The sequence below is a fragment of the Pelophylax lessonae genome (assembly GCF_965119305.1).
Source record: "Pelophylax lessonae genome assembly, chromosome: 4".
In the NCBI taxonomy this organism is placed as follows: Eukaryota; Metazoa; Chordata; class Amphibia; order Anura; family Ranidae; genus Pelophylax; species Pelophylax lessonae.
The window spans coordinates 245913338-245938679 of NC_138771.1; the positions used below are offsets into that span (position 1 = coordinate 245913338).

General features: G+C 42.9%; 1 protein-coding gene across 1 annotated transcript in view; it reads right to left on the minus strand.

Annotated features, from left to right (window-relative positions):
- The window catches only part of SLC38A1 (solute carrier family 38 member 1), a 158265-nt gene that overhangs the window by 50681 nt on the left and 82242 nt on the right, over positions 1–25342 (minus strand). The window contains exons 5-7 of the mRNA XM_082254379.1: positions 6950–7023; positions 4600–4692; positions 1647–1725 (exon numbers count right to left, since the gene is read on the minus strand). Coding sequence (XP_082110505.1) covers positions 1647–1725; positions 4600–4692; positions 6950–7023 — 246 coding nt within the window. The remainder of the gene's footprint in view (positions 1–1646; positions 1726–4599; positions 4693–6949; positions 7024–25342) is intronic.

Consider the following 25342-nt stretch of genomic DNA (forward strand, 5'->3'; position numbering starts at 1 on the left):
AAATTGCAGTATTTATCTTTCAAAAAGTGTTCCCCAGTGCTAAACGTTTTATCTAGTTTCTAAATGTCTGCATTGGTAAATTTCAAAAGCCAGTATATACAAATAGTAGTGGGGTAAAAAATAAGCACTTGTGGGTTTAACCACTTTAGCCCTGGAGGATTTGTCTGCTCAATGACCAGGCCCTATTTTGCGATTCGGCACTGCATGACTTTAAAGGACAATTGCGCAGTCGTGCGATCCTGTACTCAAACGAAATTGACGTCCTTTTTTCCCACAAATAGACCTTTCTTTTGATGGTATTTGATCACCTGTGTGATTTTTATTTATATCTATAAACAAAAAAAGAGCGACAATTTTGAAAAAATAACAATATTTTTCACATTTTTTTATATGAAATTCTCAAAAAAAAATGTAAAAATCAAAATGTTTTAACATTTTAGGCCAATTTGTTTTCTGCTACATATTTTTGGTAAAAAAAAAAATCGCAATAAGCATATTTTGATTGGTTTGCGTAAAAGTTATTGCGTTTACTAACGACGCCGGTCACACGCGCTGGCTCCCCAGGTAACGAGTGGGGGCAGGAGCTTGCCCCCTACAGTCTCCTGAGCGAGCGACGTAGGGCTAAGTCGCTTTGCCCAGCAGCGGCAGAGTGCCCCAAAAAAATGTATGGTGGGGCGGGGCGCAAGTGGTTAACTAATCCTTTTTTTGTAAATTCTCCTTTAAGGGGATGTGGCAGGGTGCGTGTCCTATGCCTATATACTTTTCCTAATAGGTGTCCCTTGTTTGCATCTCAAAAAGTTGGGAGGTATGTATATAAGGACTGGTAAGTTGCAATTTATGTTTTATTTTTTCTTTGGTATAGTTAAAATTTAGGCAATTCACAAACCAATGCTTGGGTACAGGTGGTGAGGAGGAGTCAGGTGCAAATTATAATTTGGACACTGTAACTCTCTAAACATACATCAGCTTTTTACAGCCATGTACCACAGCTTTACCTTCTCTGGCGTCATACTCACTATTGTTTCTTCCAAAAAGTGAATATAATGGGTTTCTACCTTCATCTAAAAAAGCCTGAGTGTATAACCACATATGTAACACTTAGCACTAGACAACATTTCCTTTGCATCACTGGTTTGCTATAGTTCTCATCTATCATCTATCTTGAGAGTTCTTTTGTTAAATTCAGAATGTTTTGTACTGGCATGAGAAACACTAAAGTTTCATAACTAGGATTCAAAAATGAATAATTAAATGCTTCTCCTCAGTTAACAAAATAGCAGAAATAATAATCAAACATTTGTGCTCTGATGTCCTTGCAAGCTCTTCACCTAATTTTTTGCTACGGTAGTAATGCAGACGATCAGGATATCATGCGCTCTCCTATCATGTGGTCTCCTCCTGAACATCAGTCCCCTAAGCTCCTTTAGCAGAAATCCTGTGACCTCTGAAAAAGCATTTGGTCTCCTGATCAACACTAAATGTAGAACTGAGTATTTTGGTTAGTATTTTAGTATAATAGATTTGATTTTGTAGAACAGGTGAGCATCATTGTTTAAATATGGATGCATTTTAAAAATAATTAACTTGGCATAAGATAATTTACAACATATCATAGAATGTACTCAGTATCTAAAAAGTTGACTTACGTTGAATCTTCTTTTCCCAACAGATATTTAAGGACAATGGGTAATTCATTCTTAACTATAAACAGGTAGCTGAGCATTGCTGTAAAAGAGAGTAAATGAAAATAACCATAGTAATGCCTTATGCATATTTATTAGCAGTTATGCCACTGGTGAAGGGTGCAGATTGAGCAGAAATACCCCAGCTTTCAACACTACTCTAAAGCCTCGTACACACGAGTCGAAAATCGGCAGGGAATTTTCGTCCGACGACCGATCTGCCGATTTTCGGCTAGTTAGTATGATGCTTCCGACAACCGACTCCTACTTTTTGGCCGAAAAAAATCTGGTGTGCAGGCTATAAAATTTTTGTCTGCCGTCCAAACCCCGGCCGATTTTCGTGCAGTCAGTACAGATTTCGACAGGGAAAAATCTAATGAGCAAGTCTGGGCAGGTTCAGAGAAGAAAGAACACAAAGAAAACAAACCAACACATGACATCACTTCTGAAGTAGAATTTTGTCGGGCGAGAAAATTTGTGTGCAGTCTAGGCACATTCCAACCAACAAAACACCACTCTGGACAAAAGACGGATGACCGGTCGGCCGATAATCGTTGCATGTGTACGAGGCTTAAAGCAGCTATTCTCAACTAGGGTTCCTCCAGAAGTTGCTAGTGGTTCTTGAGCTTGTATAATTCCAGAGCCAGGGTTACTTGGCAGAGCCAGCTACATGACAGCAATGATTTATTTGGATGTAAGGCCCGTTTCAGGCGGGCAGACTCCACCAGTGGATTCGCCTGCTCAGTGGGGAGACTGTCTGCTGATCCCTGTTGAGCAGGCGGTTGACAGGTACGTGTCTGCTCTGCTTATGCAGAGCAGACATGGACACAGCCCGCTTTACTTTATGGGCGGACTGATGGAAACCGACCGCCTGTCTGTTTACATCGGACTGTCATCCAATCCGATCTGCCAGATGGATGGGGAACAGATCCCCATCCGTCTGTCTTTAGAGGATAGGATTGCATTGGATATTGGGGGGTGTCAACGGACGCTCCATAGAGGGAAATGGATGGTTAGATTGGATCCACCTGAAAAACTGACAGGTGGATCTTATCAGTCCGCCCCTGTGAATGGGGCCTAAAAGTGACATTCTGACCACCATTATAAAGGCATTCTTCTTACTGGCCAGTGCTGTAAGGGCCACTGACCTCCAATTCATTGGTCACGAGACCTAATTTCAATGGTTTCTTGAGGTCAAAAGTTTGAGAAAGGCTACTCTAAAGGGTAAAGAAAGCTGGAAGTTACACACTGATTATTTCAGATCACATTCAACTTTATTAAAACAGGGTAGAGCACTCTGCAGCTCCACCTAGAACCACCCCTCTGTAACAGTTTGCTCAATGCAGGCATGTTTAGAGAGATAGGGAAGCAGCTTAGTTTACATTCTGGCATTCTGACTCCTGAACATGTGTGGTCCCATGCCACCAATCAAGACAGTCAAAGACCAGCACCCGACTAAATAGAAAAACCTGCAACCAACCAAAGAGATGACTGTGTGTAGTATGGGACAGAGCTCATGTCACCTATACTATTTATTAAGCAGATGGGCTGGTGAAGCACCTTATCACTTGCTCCCTAAAAAATCAAAACACAGGTTTTTAGGGTGTATTTTAGCCAAAATATTTAAGCTCTTATGATTTTGTATCGGTCTTTTAGGGAGCGAGTAACAAGATGCTGTAACAGTCCATCTGCTTAAAAAATGGTATAGATAACCCAGAGAGGCTGGATTACAAGCATTGTACATCCATAAATGAATTCCTTTTTCTGTAGTATAGCATGTTCAAAGGTTAAATCTAAGCCAATGGCAGCTTTACCCACACATACACAAAAGCTTGAAAGGGAAGCTGCATCAAAAAGTATCATACAACAAAAGCCTGCAGCCCTGGCCAGAATTTTTGTGATTAGTTTGTCAAATCTGGAGAATTTTGTTTTTCTAAAACTCAAATTAAAATAAAAGATATTGGTTTTCCTATTTTAGCACAGTTGCAATGTTTCCTCTGATTGCTAAATTTACTTTTCTGTAGTTGCTGTTTAAAAGTCAAGTTTAGGTATGGCAATTTTTTACAAAGTTTAGCTTGTAAACAATGTAAGTATGTATAGGATCCTGGTGAAAGATGGAAATCACTGTAGCAGGTACCACTAATATAGAGATCTCCCCTTCTGAGTGGCATTCCTGCGGCATTGTGAACGCAGGAGGTCGTCCGCTAGGCATGGGTGCCATTCAGGGAACACTTTGCATTTCCTCAATGTATGTAATGCATTCCCTGAACGAAGAGGCAGAGAGGTGGTGTGATGACATCACAATCTCCACATTGTCCAATAAGAGAACATTTTGCATTTATTGAGAAAATGCAGTGTTCTATGAATGGCACCTGTGCTGAACGGGGCAACCTCCTGTGCTCAGTAAGCAGCAGAGCCAACCCAAGAGAAGTGCCTATTAAAGTGAATTGCACGGGAATCACACAGGTAAAGGCTGATACATAATTACTTTGGTGCAAGCTGGACCAATGTAACTACTGTATATAAAATTTACATACCTAAAAGTCAGCTTCAAATTCAATGAAAGTTGTTTTGTTAACATTTTTAGACAAATGGAAAAGTACCTGGAAATGACCACACCATGTGGTAATTATAGAGGATTTCCTGTCTAGTAATTCTTTCAAGGAGAACTAACAACTGTAATTTTGTTGCTTCCTTTTTGTGCAATAGAAGCTTACATAATAGAATAGACTGCATGACAAAGTAAAACAATATTGTATACTTTGAAGTCTGTAGAGCAGAGCATACATTTACATGTATTGCTTTTGAATTATGTTCCTAGCTCTCTCACATAATTCATATAATGCAGACCTTTAGGAAAAAATGAAAAACATATGTTGCACTATTATTATGAAATATACATCAGTCGTGCGCTTACCACCAACATTCTGAAGAGATGTTGATCCGAACACTAGCAACCTTCCTGGTGTGCCAAATACTTGTTCCCCCAGCTTCTCATATACCATACATCCTAGTTAAACGAAAAAAGCAACAACATTAGTCTTGAGTACATTATTGAGTTAGAGGCCATCCACACAAACCACAATGGATAATTAACATTTTCAAAACAAGACTCATATTTTTGTATTTATATCAGTTCTGTGGTTTTTATTCATTCAATGTGGTTGCAACAGCGAATCCATATTTCAAAGAACAGCACTTGTTTTTTTCAGTGAACACAGGGTTTGACTTATGAAGAATTTGCATAGCCATTTGACCCTTAAAAGTGCATGACTGTGAAAATGGGCCAAAAAACAAATGTAAGTATGCTATATTCTGCGCTATTCAAATGTAAATTTATTTCAAACACGAATACTGCATTTGACCACTAGATGGAGCTAAGTATCATAGCAACTTCCCATAATAATACTTAGCTTGGCTGGGGATTTTCCATTTAAAATCAATGATTTACATTCAGTTATCTTCAGATATAGCCTATTTAAATTTTTTTGCCCCAGTTGCACAGAACAATATTTTATCTGGGAAAATGGCACCAGAATTCAGCTTGGTATCGGCCTCCTGCAGTTTTCTCTACAGGCTGCACAGCAAAGCTCAGAGAGGAGGAAGGAGAAGCAGCACAAGGTGCCAAGCAGATATGCTGCAGTGAAAGGAGTATGCCAACAGGAGAGCAGAGTGGAAGAAAGAAAAGCTCCTCTGTGTGCTGCTTCTCTTTTCACTGTCCCATCATGGAATGGGCTGGGCGGTTAACCTGTAAGTAAAAGTAAAACCGGAGCAAGGAAGAATACTCTATGTCCCCTTCCCTACTAGACTGGATTATACTGTGGGGCAGAGAGATCAAAATCTCAGGAGTGGATGGACAGACAGACAAAATAATTGGCAGGTAAAGCAGTTATCATATATGTACTTTATCTTAGTACTTAGCTGCCTACATTGGGCTTTAAAGCCCAATTTTAGCTATATTATTCAGCTTTAAAGTGGCTGTAAAACTTCTTTTGTTTCCCTAAAAATAATAGGCATCCTATACTTACCTGCTCTATGCAATGGTTTTGTTGAAAACTCCTCCTCTGGGTTCCCCTATGGTGCTCTTGGCTGCTTCTCTTTTCTGAGTGCTCCCATAGCAAGCCATTGCTGAATCCAGCTGAATTTTGATCCATGTATGGCCGGCTTAAGTCTCATAGGGCTCATCAAATCAACGGGTCCTTATGGGTTGTGCTACATAACCGGTTAAGGACCACCCGACACAATTAAACCGTGGCAAGCAGCCCCTCCTGTGCGAACCGACGTAAGTATATGTCCGTCGCGCCTCTGCAGCTAGGCAGTGGGGACTCCGATTGCCGCCTGGCACCCACTATCGTTCCCCGCTGAGAGAGGACAGGCAGCTGTTGTAAACACAGCTGACCGTTCTTCTCTCTGGAATGATCACAGAGCTTCTGTGATCCTTCTATGTAGGATCACAGGTTTCTGTGATCATTTTACAAGCCCCGCCCCCTTACAGTTAGAATCACCCCCCAAGTCTCAATTTTAACCCCTTGATCACCCACAGTGTTAACCCCTTCCCTGCCAGTGTCATTATTACAGTAACAGTGCATATTTTTAGCCCTGATTACTGTAGTAATATCACTGTTCCCCCCAAAAGTGTCAAAAATGTCAGTTAGGGGTCCGATCTGTCTGCCGCAATGCCGCAGTCCCACTACAAATCGCAGATCGCCGCCATTAATAGTAGAAGCAAAAAATGGCCTGGTCATTAAGGGGGCAAATCCTTCCGGTCCAGAAGTGGATAAAGTATGTATTGAAATGGAAAGGCTTAATTTCAAATTTTCAACAGCATGTTTATGAAGGGTGGGCGGGGGGGTTCGGGGGTGATGTGGGTTGGGGGAGAAACCAGGGTAGGCAAGCTATAAGTAGAGTATACTTTAGCTTTAAAAAACACTGAACTGCTTTTTCACTTTGAAGAGCTAATTAGCCCCAGGAGAACTGTCTGTTTTTTGAAGTGCGCTCAGAATTGCTGATGTTCAGAATATTACAACAGTACTAAACCATCCACAAAATGGGGGATCATGGAATTCTACTGATGCAAATGCTGAAAGAACCCTTGTGCTGTTGTGTAAATAGTGTGCTTATATAAAACTGTACGGCTGTATTATTTATACCTCAACATATAATTATTCTAGTAAATATAAGGTTTAAGGTTTACTTAGTAACAACTGAGTAATTCAAACATTGTAAACATGGCATACGTATGGTAAAGCCGAAGAACTAAAAATTACCTGTTTCCTGGGAACATTTCAGTAGAAGGTTTATAGAATAGATAGACAGTAGAGTGACTGATGTCAGAAGCAGCCTACAATGAAAACAAAAAAGATTCCATTACATCATAAAAAGCAAAAAAATCAAGAAAAAGCATAGGCAAATGGTATTCAAAAAAAAGAGAAGGTCAATGATTATGGAAAGTATGCTCTGACTTCTCAGCTGTAGCTACATATCCATCAATAGGAGGGATGGAATTACTCCATTTTTTAATTAGAAACACACATGACTGATTGGTTGAGGGATATCAATAATTCTATTGATTCTTTGCATGTTGGATGAAATGCAAAATCTACATCCCTAAGAATAATCTCTACACTGGTTGGGCCTCTCCACATTAGATGAGACCTCTTTTCCTGACATTTATGTATATGTTACATTGGCACTTTTGCACTCTGTTTTCTCTATATATGCCCTGACATCTTATTCTTGTAGGATTTCTATTTTTTGTGAGACGCTATTATTGTTTTGTATTGCATTGCTTTGTTCACAACAGGAGACATTGCTACACTGCTGAAAATCGGAGAGGGTTATTTAATGAAGTGAGCTAAAATGATGTGCTGTTTGCTTAATATCCAGCGATGTGCAGAAGTAAAAAAAATAGGGAATGTATGTGACTTAAAGCTGAACTCTGGGATAAGCTAATCTTTTCTAAATATAATAGTCAATTGTATTCTTCCTTGAATGCTTTGTGTATTACTTCCGGATCTGTGCAGCATTCCAATGTGAAACGTTGCCTATGTGCAGAAGCTTCTATACTAAAGACCAGTCACTGCTGCTCTCTTGCCTTGTGCAGGGTGACTGGTCTTGTATCCGCCCCCTCCTGTGGTTTTCTGCAGGTGTTCCGTGAAAAAACCATACCCGTGAGAAAACCATACCCTCGTCACTTCCGGAGGGTATGGATTTCTCACGGCAGTGTGTTTAACGTTATACTTGCCGCCGTTACATTAAAACAGCTCCTCTGCACTATGAGTGATCTCCGCTCCTCTCCCTGTCACTTCCCTGATCTGGGGTAATAAATATAAAAGCGGATCACGGAGCCGACATTTACATCTCATACACCCGCCGCCGCTTTCATATTTATTAGCCCACATCAGGAAAGTTACAAGGATAGGAGCGGAGATGCCTCATAGTGCAGCCGCGCTGTTTTATGTAACCGCCGCAAGTTTAACATTACTTTCACTACCGTAATTATTTCATACCTTCTGAGCATGCGCACTTGTCATCTTCTCTGCTCTTCCATGATGTTTCCGGCTCTCTGAGCATGCGCACTCCTTCGCTGCTCAGCTGTTTCTCACGGGAAGTGACGAGGGTATGGTTTCTTCACGGGGTATGGTTTTTTAACGTTACACAGGCAGCCTATAGAGGATGGACCTGCTGGTTCCCTGCCACAGCTCTGCTCTCTCTATAAGCAGCACAGTGATATCACAACTGCTAATACAAGGTAATAATCAAGTTTGCAAAGGCATTTGGTATACACAAAATGGACTTATACAGTATTCCCTTTAGAGGAATATATTTCATTAATTTCTTTGGGTGAAAGATACAAAACATATTTTATTCTATATAATTAAGGGCACCCACATTAGATTACAGTAACACTTTAATAACTGGGATTGTGAATCCCTAACCTACATTATAAAAGCTATTAAAGCAGGGGTCTTCAAACTATGGCACTCTAGTTGTTCAGGAACTACAATTCCCATCATGCCTAGTCATGTCTGTTAATGCCAGAGTTTTACAATGCCTCATGGGATGTGTAGTTCATAGAAACATAGAAACATAGAATGTGTCGGCAGATAAGAACCATTTGGCCCATCTAGTCTGCCCAATATATCTGAATCCTATGAATAGTCCCTGGCCCTATCTTATATGAAGGATAGCCTTATGCCTATCCCATGCATGTTTATACTCCTTCACTGTATTTGCAGCTACCACTTCTGCAGGAAGGTTATTCCATGCATCCACTACTCTCTCAGTAAAGTAATACTTCCTCATATTACTTTTAAACCTTTGCCCCTCTAATTTAAAACTGTGTCCTCTTGTGGTAGTTTTTCTTCTTTTAAATATGCTCTCCTCCTTTACCGAGTTGATTCCCTTTATGTATTTAAAAGTTTCTATCATATCCCCTCTGTCTCTTCTTTCTTCCAAGCTATACATGTTAAGTTCCACAACAGCTGGAGGGCTACAGTTTGAGGATCCCTGTATTAAGGTGTTACTAAACCCAGGACCCTGCTTTGCCTGTATCTGGTCTCTCACAGTACACAGAACAAGGAAATGCAAATATTTTAGTAAATATAAATGGCTAAATGCATTTTCTCATCAGCAGTTATAGCAGTCTTGTGACTTCCTGTAGTGTCTAGCTGAGCACTGGTTAAAGTTTGTAGGAATTTTCATTACCCCTTGACTGTCCTATGAGGCTGCATGACCCCTGATCCTCTGTCTGGTCAGTGCTGATTGGTCCTGTGCTGATCACATGAACCCTCCCAAGAAAAAAAAAAACTCTCTAGCAATACACACCAAACTGAGCATGTGCAGATTGCCCCCAAGGCTCTATACTGTCAGGAGATGGATTGGGGACAGTACCAGCAGGGGAGGATCAGAGAAGACAGGATCAAACCACTTTTTTAAATAATGTGGAGGATTAACCCCTGAGGTTCCACAGTGAGTATAACAAGCATGCTTTATTGCATATACAGACTGATTTTACTGTTGTGGATTTAGTAACACTATAAATGTTATCAAAATATTACCATTAACAACAGCTTTCTACACATTACTATGGCTTGGTAAACTATTTTTTAGTTTTGAATAGAGCGGTAGTCAGTGTTAAAACCTATGGCAAGTTTTTATTGCTATGTCCCCATTGGGGATATTCACCTTTTTGTTTGTTTGGGTGACAGAAAAAGAAAGTGAGGGGAAATGCACTATATTGAGTTGTCCCCAGAACAAAATAGAAGAAGAAATCTTCCAATGGGAACATTTTTTTCAAAGGACACCTGAAAGAGGGGAATTACATTGATTCTAAAGGCCCGTACACACGTAGCGATTGTCAGCCATAAATATTCAGCCAACGTCCGATCGGCCGATTGTCGGCTTGTTAGTATGATGATTCCGACAACCGACTGCGACTTTTCGGCCGAACAGAATCTGGTGTGCAGGCTTTAAAATTTTTGTTGGCCAACACCAGAACGGCCGATTGTTCCTCAGTCAGTACAGAATTCGGCCGACAGACAGCAGATTAGCAAGACTGGGCATGCTCAGAGAAGAAAAAACGCACGGAAAGTTAACCATCACATGACATCACTTCTGCAGTCGGCTGTTGTTGGCCGACAAAATTCGTGTGCAGTCTTTAGCACTTTTCAACCGACAGGACAGCACCGGACAAAAGACGGCCGATCATTCGGCCGACAATCGCTACATGTGTACGGGGCTTAACACTGGGTTTACACTGCTGTGTGGTGCGGCTGACAGCTGGGGTCCGGTGCATCCCTTATCTCCATTTCAGAGACGAATAAGGGCTGAATTTTTGACTGGATTCGGACCTGAAACAGACGAGAAGACGCACAGGACTTTTCTACAAACCGCTCCGCAACCGTCCCAGAGATGTGTGAACAGGCTCCATTGAGAGCCGGTCACAGTCTCCTGTCATGCAAATTGGGTGCGGGGAAAGCCGCATCCATTCGCATAAGTGTGAACCCAGCCTCACGGTAAAATTTAAAAAAAAAAGGCATGCTTAACTGCTCTGTGCAATGATTTGCACAGAGCACCCGATCCTCCTCTTCTCCGGCCCTCTGCCAGCGCTCCTGGGTCCTCACCACTACCGAGTGCACCCATAGCAAGCCCCTCGCTATTGGAACACTCATGCTTGCTCGCTCCCGCGCAGACTCTGCGTCACAGCTCAACCCCCCTCAATGGCTCCTGCTGCTGCCTTTCTGTCCAATGAGGATAGAGAATCGCTGCTCTCGTGCTCATCATTCGATTAAGATTGGGCTCAGGTATATATAGTGGAGGGGGGGGGGAGCTGCTTGCAGGAGATTTTTTACCTTATTGCATAGAGTGCATTAGGATAAAAACCCCCATACCGTTAGAACCACTTTAAAGTGGAAGTAAAGTTGATATGTAATGAAATGGCTAACAGGCATTCATGACATTGGTCTCTTCTGCCATAAATGCATCCTTCTGCCTGTCAGCTGTGCCACGCATGCACAGCTCAGTGTACATTTATGGCCCCAATCGGCCCCCCATGCAGTGATGAGACTCCTGTGCACATGTGCGGGACAGGCATCATTGTGGCCTGGCCTATTAAGTGGCCGAAGGCACGGGACCCAGAAGGAAGGGCAAGAATGGAAGCGTGGGAGCCAGCCGGATCAGACCCAGCGCTGCACTGGAGGACATCATATGACAGGTAAGTCTCCCATAGTGCACTAATATGCTGTGCATACTAGTGCATTATGGCATAACCCACCTGGGGGCCTCAAAAAAAATAAAAAAATTATAGCGGACTTTTCTTTGGCTTTAACCTCATTTTGGGAGATTTCCTCTATTTGTTCCACTTGTGAAACAGAGAGTGGTAATCCTGCAAAGAACACACTTCTTCTCCCTGGGTGGCTACATCATTCCTCCACTATCTATGCAGGGAGCCATAATTGACACCCTAAGCTGCTTTTCTAATATGGACTACAAAAATGTCTATACTTCTTCATCTCATTACATGGGGTGTAGGGCAATTGGTAGTTTACAGAAGCTAACTAAGGGTTCGTTCACACCATGACGTTCTGGATTGCGGGCGGAATCGCCGGGGATTCTGCCTGCAATCCGAATCACCGAAAAACACAGGGTGCGCTTACAATCCCCATTCCTTTTAATGGCACCCGAATCGCGCCGCAATTCGCTGCAATTATCGCCCAAAGAATAGCAGTAAAACAGCAGAATCATGGGAATCGTCTTGCGATTCTGTTTGCACGATTTTACCATGATTCGTCGGGGGACAATAGCGGCAAAATTGCACTGCGATTGGGGTGTCATTGAAAGTAACAGGGATTGTAAGCGGGTCCCACGTTTTGCAGTGATTCAGGATTGCAGGCAGATCATGGCAATTCCACCTGTAATCTGGAATGCAATGGTGGGAACAGAGCCTTAGAGGGAAGATATTCTTTAGTGCCACTCACAGGAAATGACAAGGACACTGCATTTTTGACAGGATCCACAGGAATTTCTGTATATGCTGAAAAAAAGAAAAATAAGGCAACCAGCACGTCTAAGGACTGTAAGTTGCAACATATTGCATTTTTGTTCTTTAGTTTAGTTATCCTTTAAACCAGGGGTAGGGAACCTATGGCTTGCGAGCCAGACGTGGCTCTTTCGTGGCTGCATCTGGCTCGCAGACAAACCTTTAATAAAGGGGGGCGTGTCCGAACGTGAGCCGCGCTGGACGTGTAGTCCCAGAGCTCCGCCGTGTCTACCACTCAATCCAGTGCCATCAGCGTAGCTGTGCCCGGTGCCAAGGAGATTTCTGCACCCATCGACGGTACACTTTGTGGGCTACCCACCGCTAACCTCAGTTCGTCTCTGGGTGACCGGATTGCTGCGCTACAGACCCCCCGGCCTACTCGCGGTACCGCCGCCGGCTCAAGTGCTGTGTATCTGAGGGCCTTGGCAATCACCGCCCGGTAAGGAGACCTACCATCCGCTCCTTCCCCTCTGACACCCGGGGACCCGCCTCTCACATCCACTTCTGAGGCCTTCAGCTGCCGGCCGCCATTTTCTCAGGGCCTATACTCACTTCCATCACTCGCAGGCTTGCAGGCGCTTCACCACTCCGGCCTCATTGCATACCTGCCTGCTCTGCTCTCTTCCCGACCGGACTCCAGGCACTTTCACACGGCTCCTTCTACTCACTGTATAGCTGTGGCCCATGAATATGAATATTAAATAAAGGTTCCCGACCCTGAAATATAAGGTATGGCTCTCACAGAATTACATTTGAAAATATGTAGTGTTCATGGCTCTCTCAACCAAAAAGGTTCCCGACCCCTGCTTTAAACAATGCCAGCATAAAAAAAGCAATAGGCATCGGCATGTGAACTGTCCTCTGTTTGAAGTTTCTTGCTTAATCTCTTAATTTAAATAGAATGTACCTTTAACAATACACCTGTCAATTTCTAAAACTTGATAAAACGGTAATATGATATGAAAGCACCTACAGTAGATGTTCCTGCAAAAAACTTTAAACACCTCCATACGACAGGTGATATAAAACCTGGCTGATCTGGTATGTAGGTGGTGTCTCTTCCTGCAGAGATCAAAGAGCTGACCTTCCCGGTCTCCTCCTGCACCTCTCTGCTGGTCTATAGCTGTGATAGGGGACCATAGTGGGAACTTTACAGACAACAGTCCCCAGCAGTTTTTGGGCCACTTGCACAGTTACTTGTGCAGTCACTTTAGAAGATTTTAGGAACTGATGGGTCAGAGCCAACAAGACAAAACGTAAAAGGACCCTATGTACTTGTGGGTATTTTTTCTTCTTGCTGCCAGCCACACATGTTATAAAAGGAAATGAGATGTCGTTATGAACCTGTCACTTTTTTTTTTTATTATATTACTTTCTGGGAAGTCATGTAGTTTTTGATCTATTTTCACAGAACTATATATGGCAAAAAGCCACGACTGTCAGTATGTGTGTTTTATCTTAGTCGCCATTTGCTGTTCTTCATTTCTAAAGAAGAGTTTCACCCCCCCCCCCCCCAAAAAAATGAATTTAAAGTTAGCAGCTACAAATACTGTAGCTGCTGACTTTTACTATTGGGGCACTTTACCTGTCCAGGCATCCAGTGGTGTCCTCACCCGAGCTGATTCTTGAATCGGCTCTCGTATGTTGGTGTCGCCATCTTGGCTAAGGGAAACTGGCAGTGAAGCCTTGCTTCACAGCCGATTTCCTATTGCGCATGAGCTTTGTGAATGGGCTGGCTGTGGGGGGGGAGGAGGGAACTGAGCCAAAAGTGGGAGCGGGTACCTATCAAAACCAGGTACCCGCAACCCCCCCCAAAAGGTGCCAAATGGAGCAGCCGAGGGGAGGAGGAGGCAGGCAAGCTGAGCCTTCCCATTTGGGTGGCTTTATGTTTTCAGTTGTCATTTAACATTATTCAGATGGGTGCTAACAGCAGTCCTATGTGCAGGCTCTCTTTGTTATTGCACCTAAATCCTCCCCAGGCTACATACAGGCAGCACATAGAGGTGAGTAAAGATGCAGGCAGGAGCGGGTGCAAAGATCTGAACACAGTGTATGCTCAAATCTGTGCACCAACTCCTGACCACATTTCAAATGTTGACATGGGGCTTCATGCAGCTGAGTCCATGTAGCTGCCGCATCCACCTACATAGGCTGTCTGCACCCAACCTGGGGCAGATGCAGGCGCAATAACAAAGTGATCTTGCACACAGGACAGACTTTATTTGCACAAATATCATAAGGGTTTCTATTCGAGATGTTATTGCTGAAAAATAGACTAAAGGAAAATAATATTCCTGTGAGAATTCTGTTTGCATTATGACATCCAGCATTGTAGTTTAATTATGTACTAGTTACACACTTTATTTTGCATTTATGTTGTACTTTAATTATGTTGCATATACATTATATATTACCCTGAATTTCAACGGATATCAAGATACTGTGTTTAATTTAACTAAAATATATAATCCATCATTTAGTGCCGGTTCACATTGGTGCGATGCGGGAACTCTGTGAATCCACTGCAGGTTCCTGCATCGCACCCAGCTTGCAGGCAGTTCACACTGCCATATGCGTACTGCTGGGAGTGTCAATACAAAGTTAACGACACCCCAAAATAGTTTGCATATTGCAGTGTGGAATATCATTTCGGACAGGTATTGGATCGCATAGATGTGAACACCCATGCGATCTGATTCTGGTGCGGACCAAAAAAAGGGTCCTGTGCGACGTTGGTCCAAATGCGATGTGAATTCAGCTATGCAATCTGCATGGCTGAATTCGCATCACACAGACAGTAGTGCAATCTGCATGGCTGAATTTGCATGGCACAAACAGCAGTGCGGTGCGAATCACATGCGATGTCTGGCATCGCATATGTGTGAACCGGCACTTAAAAGGGTCTAGTTACACTGAGGAACTACACCACAAAGGCATCTATTATGCCCTTGGCGCTGCTCACCTGCACTGTCAAATAAAGCCACTGCATCCTCACTGATTTCCACTGGGCATCTTCAGATGCAAAAACAAACGACCGATTCATGGTATATAGGCCTCATCGCCCATGTGAATGAGGCCTTAGGCTGGCATCTATGGCCCCAGCTTACTTTTGTACAAACGGTAGAGCGTAATGAGCAATTTTTCACATTTTTCTATCACAGTAGGCCTTTTTGTTTGTGGCATTGGTCCATGTGAATGTACCAAGGGTGTGCCAAAATAGCAATTTCTATGTTTTAGCGCTTAAGATATAAAATAAGTACTAAATAAAAAATTCCCTCAGCTAATATAGGTAAAGTGGAACTACACTGCATCTGAGCACCACAAACCAAAAACAATATTTAATTTGTTTTTAACATCATGCTTTTTTTTTGCTGAGAAATCACTTAGAAAAACACCTCAGTAGCATTTCTGTCTGTGGCCATCTTAAGTAAGGGGAGATGATTCATGTACCATTTAAGTCCATCTGCTGATCTGTTGATTGAGAGAGTGAAGTTTTACTTTAGACATACTGTCATACGTATTTTTTATGTTACATCTAAAGGTGGGTACACACATATCAAAATTTAGCCGATTCAGCAGGGACCAAGCAAATTTTGATCTGTGTGAAGCTCTCCCTGTTTGACAGCAGAAGGACTGCATGAAAAACTTTCATTTGATCAGCAGCTACAGCCAATTGGCTGCAACCCTGATCAGTGTATTCTGACAGCAGAAGAGTTCCCGCTGTCCAAATACAACAGCGGGGAGGATCCCTCCATCCATCTCCCTCATTTGTATGGCTGAGGGAATCCTTTTGCTTTTTCAGTCACTCCCCCGGCTAAAGGGAAAAAAAAAGACCAAAGCATGTATGCCCATAATATTTTCAGCATACTTATTATAAAGGCATACCTGTAAAACCTCAGTCTTCAAGTAAAATCAACAGGTTATGTCTTGGGAATTTCCCTTAGATAACATAGCTTTAATAAATAGCTAACTACTGACATTGATTAAGAAAATCTGTGCAAGGTGAGGGAAATTCTGAAAACATAACCTATTGGAGGTACCTGAGGGCTAAATTTGGGAACCACTATCGCAAAATAACACTTTAATGTACACACTCTTTTCTTGCTGCCCACACTGATGAATGCAGGTTGGATCATGAGAAACTCTTCCTCAAAGTCTACAGGGATAGCAATGATTCTGTTAGCGTTGGCTCTCACACAATTCTCACTGGTCACTTGTCTCTTGTAACCAGGGCTTTTTTTCAGCAGGAACGCGGGGGAACGCAGTTCCGGCACTTCCAATGGGTGATGGAGGGTCTACTGATGCTGACTGCTGGGAGATTTATTGTTGCTGGAGGGGATCTATTTTTGCATGGCAATCGATTGTTGCTGGTGGGGATATTTTGATACTGAGGGTTACTTGTTGCTAGAAGGGATCTACTGTTTAGGGAGGGGTCTACTGTTGCTGGCTGCTAGAGAGTCTATTGATGCTGGCTGCTGGGAGATCTTTTGCTGCTGCTGTGGGGGATCTATTTATTGCTTTTCTTGTTATCATAACCTAAATCCATACATTCCACTACAAAATTATACTTGGTTCTATATTCTCTAAAAGAGTCTGTACTGGAAGCTGGGTAGAGGGTTTGAACCAAGGTTCAGTGCTCGGAGGTTGGAAGGGGTGGAACCAAGGGTTAGTGCTCAGAGGTGGGTAGGGGGCAGAGACACAAAGTAACTTAGAAGGGGGAGTTCCTGCACCTATTCTCTGAGAAAAAAAGCCCTGCTTGTAACGACCTGGAGGTCACTAGAAGACAGAGAGAACTGCAGAGGGCCCAGAGGACTGACACTCCCAGAAGAGCCAGTTTCCCTGGAGACCTCAGGGGAGCATTTCTTAGCTTTTCATTTAATTTAATTTTTGCACTGGTGTTCAGCAGTGAGGGCATTGGGAAAGGAGTAAGGCCGGCCATAAAAGGTTCAAATCTCCGCTGGTTCAGCAGAAACCAGCCAAGATTCTAAACCGTTAATGGGCAGGCTGAATGTACCAAGTCGATCGATCGATCAACTTGGGTACAACTAGCCTGATGGATTCTCTTAGGATTATTGCTAGTGGCTGCTGTAGCCGCTAGCGATACAGGCTGTCTTCTCCCAGTGTTCTGCCTAAAACTCCAACTCGCCAAGATCTCCAACCATGTCACTTCTGGTGACTCTCTAGCAGCAATAATTGGAGATTTGGAGGAGTTTTTTTTCTACAGAACGCCGGCAATGTATACTCTATGGTACACGATAAAATGAGTGGACATTGTTAGTTTGCCTTCTAGTAACCAACAACATGGCCACCTCCAAGGCGGCAACAGTTTTTTTCCTCCTTACTCTGTGTTTTGTCAGAACAGCCAACTCATTGTCTACCATAGAGAATGCGCTGTCGGTGTTCTGTGAAAACACCAACTCGTCGAAATCTCCAATTTTTGCTACTAGAGAGTCACCGGAAGTGACGTGGTTGGAGATTTTGGCGAGTTGGAGTTTTCAGCAGAACACCGGCGGGGATGGCTTCCCCTGCCCCCCTCTACCGGGAGCAGACAATACCTAGGCAGGAGGGATTCCCCTGTCAGCACTGCCTGTGTTGATGGTGGAATCTGCCATGTTTGCAGGAAATAAATTTGCACTGTGTATGGCCTGCCTAAGTGGATTGTTCTTTTACAGGTATGGCTTCACAAAGAAAGTTTTGTATAGTTACAGGGACACTTTAAGAATGGAATGTGATAGAAAAGGGTGTCTCTTTAAAGAGCCATAGTCTGAACTTGCCTAATATTTAATCTCTTAACGGCCTTTGAGCACCAGTTGAAACTTTCCATGACTCATAGCCATATACTATGAGAGGAAACATTCAGGAACACAGTGTCAAAGACCTGTAGCCGGGAAATGTACATGAATAGTTTTGGAATGTTTACAAAGAACACACTGAAAGAAATGAAAAAAAATAAAAAATACTATCTGTTGCGATATACCATTTCACAAACTCTCGTTTTCAACAGCAGTCATCCATCCAGCAAATTCCTAACTATTACAAAAAAAAAAAAAAATACCAAGATTATGAAACACCATATCGATATTACACATTTCACATACGCTATATTACCAAAAGTATTGGGATGCCTGCCTTTACATGCACATGAACTTTAATGGCATCCCAGTCTAAAGGCCCGTACACACGTACCGATCGTCGGCATACAAACGTCGGCGGACGAAAGATCTGCCGATTGTACGCGTGTTAGTATGGTGCCTCCGACAGCTGTCTGCGCACAATCCGCGGACAAAAGTCTTTCTTGCAAACATGAAAATTTTTGTCTGCGGACACCAGAACGGACGATTGTTCGCCTGTCAGTACAGAATTCGGCCGACAGACCGCAGATTTGCAAGACTGGGCATGCTCAGAAAATTAAAAACACAGGGAAAGTTAACCATTACATGACATCACTTCTGCAGTCAGCTGAAGTCTGCAGACAAAATTCTTGTGCTGTCCTTGTGCTGTCTTTGCACTTTTCAACAGACACCGACATCCCGGGGAGAAAAGACGAACATTTGTATGCCGACGATCGGTACGTGTGTACGGGGCTTTAGTCCTTAGGGTTCAATATTGAGTTATATATCATAGGTAAAAAGGCGCTGGTAATCTTAATATATCACGTGTTATAAAAATTAATAGGTGATTTAAAGTGTAATATATGTGATTAAAAATTGCTACAAATATATATATGATCTACTATTGGTGCAATTAGCAAAGAAAAGTGCATACCAGTGCAATTTCAATTCAGAAGTGTTTGTGCTTCTCAAAGTAAATTAATCCACAAAGGTGTGGATCAGTGAACCAATAAATAGATATATAAAGAATTCCATACAAAAATCACATAAGAATATATAAAAATATAAATATATAAATGTGCTCCAAGTAGTGTTTAAAAGTCCAGGCAATAGCATGCAATCAAAATTGTGCTTGGTGGATTCTTATTAATCCCTTCACAGTGCTCCAGGTGCTGGGATGTGACAACCGTCAATTAAGAAGTGCTTGTGCTTCTCAAAGTAAATTAATCCACAAAGGTGTGGATCAGTGAACCAATAAATAAATATATAAAGAATTCCATACAAAAATCACATAAGGATATATAAAAAATCACATAAGAATATATAAAAAAGTATAAATATATAAATGTGCTCCAAGTAGTGTTTAAAAGTCCAAGCAATAGCATGCAATCAAAATTGTGCTTGGTGAATTCTTATTAATCCATTCACAGTGCTCCAGGTGCTGGGATGTGACAACCGTGGCCTCTTACCAGCTAGCAGCAGGTCACAAGGACCCCCAACGCCTGTGATCCCTTTATTGGGTGGATCAGACCTCTCCTCGATTGCTTGGATCTCTGGCTCCTATATTACTCGAGTTGGACCATGTAGTCCCCCCATACACATAAAGATATAGAAGAACAAATAGCCTCCAATAGTGAAATACTGTTTTATTCTCCAAAAAACATACACTATAAGGTGACAATTAGCCTCTTACTATTTGTTGTGCCCTCCTGGCACTGGGCAATTCGGCAGTACAAAATCGTTTTTTTGGGTCTTAGGAAGATATTCTCCGGGGATCTGCAGCACCCTGTATCTCCTTTCCCCCTTTCTTTGTATTGCGGCGGCGAAATGCATTGTGGTCAATGCTAACCCGGAAGTAACACACAGAGGCATTCGGAACAGAGGCTGGGATACACATCCCTCGAAACACGTCGAATACACCTCCCTCGAAACACGTCAGCCCAGCCTTACAGTTGCTGACACCATCACGTCATCCAGTACAGGGGTTCCCTGGATACTTTGGAGACGACTGGTTCCATTGTGGTTTTATGTGTTTTATCATCACTCGTTTGTGAGTACAATATGTGTTGTCTTTGGATCTTAATAAACCCTTTTTAGTGGTAATGCACAAGGTTTGTGCAGCCTTCTTTTGTTGTTGTCTTTTAGTGTACTTTGGATACCCTTGGTCCAGAAGGGGTAGCAAGACCTTGAGCGGTGCATACCAAGACTATATATAAAAGTACTTATCCTTCATTACACGCCACCCGAGCGCAGGAGAATTGTTGTTTTGCAGTTATTCTTTCCACCTGTGGGTAGCCTAGTCTTATTATTATTATGTATGGGGAAGGGAGCTTTGTATTGGAATTGGTCTCTTAGGCTTGGTTCACACTAGTGCAAGCTGTGCGGCCTGTGTTTTTGCGTGGGCACAGCAACCAATTTTTTTGCAAAAAAAAAAAAAGGAGCATGCACCTTTTTATAAACACACTGAGGGCATGTGGTGCCATTCAGAATGAATGGCAGCCCCGCGCGTCTCCTAAGAGCAGCACAATTTGGCTGCGACTGATTTTGGGTGCAATTCCCACACCTGCAACCAGCCCGTACAGTGTACACCGAGCCTCTGAGACTCTGTTTAGTGCCTTGAGAGAGGAAAGTACCCTGATTGGACACGGAACTCTTAAGAGACTTTGGTGGCCATCTTAGGTGAGGGAACCTTTGAAATAAGGAACCCCATGTCATTTTTGGCATGCTTCTGGCAAGTGGATGGACAGGAACAAGAACCCGCTTGTGAGGGAAGGTGTGTTGTGTAGGGAGAGGTTCTAGCCGAGAAGGGATAGTTTAAGTCAGGCTCCTTCACAACATACATTCTAGTAATTGATACTAAGGTGAATACCCGGTAAAGGCTGCTGAATTATCCTGCGTATTCCAGAAAAGGACTATACCCCTGCCAACTGAAGCCTTCCCCCAGTACCAAGCCTGATATTTAGTTAACCTACAGTATGTATTTAGATGTATATAATTGATCTGTATCGCTATATACCTGTGCCAAGAACAGTTTCTTTGTCACTTAAACACAGCTTGTTCAAGACCTATATAAAAGATATTAGCCACTTGCCGACTGCCTAACTAGGAAAATACGTCATGATTTTGATGTTAAATACTGGGGTATGGCTGCAGCTAGCTGTCATAACCCTGGTATTTTATTTTTGCTCAGGCGATGGACTTTTATATAAAAGTGATTACCCGGATCACTTTTAGAAGCGGCGGGAGGGCTGCGGGAGGGCTGCCCCCCCTCTCCCCTTCCCATTGGTTTCCCGAGCTTACATTATAGATTGCTGAGCCTGGAAATCCAATGTTACAACTATTTTTCATTTAACATTGATGATACACACTTTATGTTTTTAGCGGCTAAAATTGCTATTGCATCAGCATGGAAAAGTCCAGTCATTGATCTTGCCTTGATGAAACGCAAACTCAACTGGATCATGCCTAATGAAAAGATTGTGAGTGTCTTACAACACAAGCAATGGCGATTTGAAAAAATTTAGACAAAAAGTTGACCCCCAGGCTCGAGAGAGCTGGACCCTCCAGGCACAACCACTTTCTTCCCTTTCTTTCTCTTCTTCTTAGACCTACTATTCTTTCTTCAATACTCCCTCAGTATTTCTCTTCTCTTTAATTTCTTAATTTCATTTGATAAGTATATGGCCCTCATAGTATTGGTAAAGGGGTCCTTAGACACAAATACATGGTCATACAGATGCCTGGACCTGGCCCTGGGAGGGTACTGGGTATAAGATAAAAGTATTGATGTTATATAGAGTTTTCATTGGTGTTCAGCTTTTAGGATGCCCTAGGATTTAGGGGTTTTACATTTCCTACTTGGAAAGGCACTGTTTTCCTTCCGATAAGGGTCCTTCATTTAAAGGAATTTCTGTGAGCCTGCCCACAATAACTACCTAGACCTTTATTCAAACTATTGATCAGTTCTAAATTGTTCCTTATTGCCTTATGTGTACCAATACTGCTGTGTATGTTACCTTAGCAATTGACTGTTGTTGCTATATTTTGTATTTCTTTTATACCTTGGAAGGAAAAAACATAATAAAAAATGATTGAAACAGAAATGTTGCCATTAAATTTACCCAGAAAACATTATATAGCTGCCTTCACCCTGTCCTTAATTTTTTGCAGGGCGCTGACTTTATGTTTATGAAAATACACTAAGCAAAATTATGAACGCAACACTTTTGTTTTTGCCCCCATTTTTCATGAGCCGAACTAAGACTTTTTCTATGTACACAAAAGGCCTCTTTTTCTCAAATACTGTTTACAAATCTGTCTAAATCTGTGTTAGTGAGCACTTCTCCTTTGCCGAGGTGATCCATCCACCTCACAGGATTATTGCACAGGTGTGCCTGTGTGTATAAATAAAAAAAGCCAGTCAATCCAAAACTGATGTTTCTAGGGTGTTTAGGAAAATAGGTTTCTAGGGTGTTTAGGTAAATTTATTTTTGTTGGCTCCTCTGTAATCGGTGGAGCAGTGTGTGGTTGCATTGGGCTGTTCTAGGTTCCACTGGCTGCAGGTTTCATTACTTCCCCCTGCCTTCTTGAGAATATAGTAGGCTGGATGAGGCAAATAAGCAGCTGAATATTTATGGTGTCTTAGCCAATCAATCAAAGAGGGTGCCCAGATGGTAGCTGGGAATGAGCATAAATAGTCGGAAGCTTGGGGCTGCCATGTTATTGTCCAGAAGGTGAAGTTCCCAGTCTGAAGGGCTGCTGCCCTTTCAGGTAGCCCTGCTGAAGTTCTGCATGTGTTTATCGAGGTCCCAACTGTGGCAGATCTGGGTGGCCTATTTCTTGAGAATCGTTGAGCCTGCACCAGAGACATTGTGAGTACAGACCTGTTGTCACGGTTCTCGCCGTGTATTACAGATGGCCAGGCATGACCACTGTTAAGTACCTGACATGGGATTTGAACCTGTGTACTTTGACATTCTGTCCTGTTATCCTACTTCTGAGCCACACTTCAGCTCATATGGGTCCAGTCTTGTTAATCTGGTATTGCCTGCAGCACTAGGGGGCTGGACTTCACCTGAGTATATTCCTGTCTCTCATTTTCTACCTGAAGCTAATTGCTCAATTAAGCAAGGTATAAAACACTGCCTCTCCCTAAGAGCAGTGTCAGTTTATTGCTGATCTTTGTTCCTGTTTGACAGACTTTGTTCCTGTGTTCCTGATTATAACGGAACAGGGCACCCCTGAGCAGGTACCTCCATTGACAGATGCTCCTAGTACTTCCCGAGGGCTCCAAGCACTCCACCAGACACCGTAAGCACTTCAGACTCCACGAACCGCCGCAGCTTGGTTAGAGTCTTGGCATCTCCTACCCACCCTGGACCTACGACAAGGCTCCAGGTTCCGGTGGGTGAACCTCTCTTTCCCCAGAGAGTGTAGCATGAACAAGCTCTTACACAAGCTCTTACAAGAGCTCAGTGATTATCCAAGGGAGTATGGAGGACATAGCAATCCCTTGCAGCAGATTCCCCCAATAAGAGACAGCACTCTAGATTGAGGTGAATGAACTCAAAACAACTTTATTGAACAAGACTTATATACAGAATTTGGAACATCCCGCCCCCAACAACCGCTTTCCTATTGGTCAATTGTAAAGTACCTGTGGTCTCCTTCAGGTCCTCCTTAGCCATGCAAATGAGGACTTGAAAATGAGTCAACAGGGATTGGTCAGATAGCTTGACCAGAAGGACTGCCATGTGCAATGAGACAGAGGCCCCCAGGGGGCAATCAATGTACACAATAGCCAGACACAGAACAATGGGAGGTCATTAGCACTTACAATGAGACAGGGCAATCCACATTCCCAATACACAAACAAAAGGAAAACCTTGCTGACATTGAAAGATATGTAATATACACAGCATTTAGGAATTACAGATTTCATGGCAAATGGGAATAATTCTTAATATTTCTATATGGAGATATTGCTGGCAAATAGGAAGCAACCCAAACCATTACTTATCTGTCTGTAAATTCCAGTGATGGTGAATACCGTCACACTGATCATTGTTCCTGTTTGACAGACTTTGTTCCTGTGTTCCTGTTTCCTAAGCGTGTGTTCCAGACTGACCCAGGCTTCCATCCTTACCTTCGCTCCATGTTGTTCCTGCGATCCTTATCTGGACTTGTGTCATCCAGTGACTACAGTTATTCCTGAACTTCCCTTCCCATTGTATTCCTGCCGGTCCTGCTTATTGGAACACCGTCCCTGCCAAGCCCCCGTGCACAGATTCACAGCTCAGGTGGCTTTCTTACCTGGTCACCTTGGTCTGTGGATATCTGCAAGGGTGAGCGTACATCTCTGCGTTACAGACTCCAACAAAGGTAAGCTCCATGACACTTGTGGAGGCTGGGTGGCAAACAGCTCCAAGGACATTATGAGTACAGACCTGTGGATGATGACTGGCAGGCAGCTCCAATGACATTAAGAGGACAGAACTATGAATGCTGGATGGCAGACAACTCCAAAGACATTGAGAATTCAGACCTGTGGATACTGGGTGGCAGACAGCTCCAAGAACATTGTGAGTACAGATCCGAGTGCTGGATCCTAGTGACTGTTTGCTGCTGCTATCTTTGAGCATTAATGTCCGTGCCCTGCTTGTTTTAGGATAGTTCCTATTGAATCTTAGTGCTGTTCAATCATCTGGCTGCTACTAGGACCGTGCTAAGAAGCTTTGATATAGTGAAGAGTGTCCTCTTATCATTATACTCTTCTACTGGAGGATATCACAGCTTCCCTAAACCCCCATCCAAGTTTGATCAGCAATAAATCTACAAAAAAAAACCTAGACATTAAGCCAAAAGAGTGACTGCTGCTGTGTGCCTGGCTGTGCATATCCTAATTTGGGAAAGAACCTAGGAATCATTCAGCAGGCCTTTTTGGCAGTGAGCACTACACAGGTAAAGGTCAAACCTGGTGAATGAGTACCCCCTAATTTATAATGTCTCATTAGGACTGATTGTGAGACCTTGATTCTTACAGTTCATCAAAAGATGCATAGCGGCAGGTAGTTCCCTCATCTTTTCTGCCTGAGAGAAGAAGTGAGGTAAATCTCCCTAAGGTCCCTTTCACACAGCCGGACCGATAAGGTCCACTTTTCAGTTTTTTAGGCAGTCCTGATTGGACCATTTTTCACCTTCTATGCAGTGGCAGATGTCAACGGACATGAGTCCGTTGACACCTGTTGACATCCGATCTGTGGCGACATGCGTCTGGTGGATCAGATTGG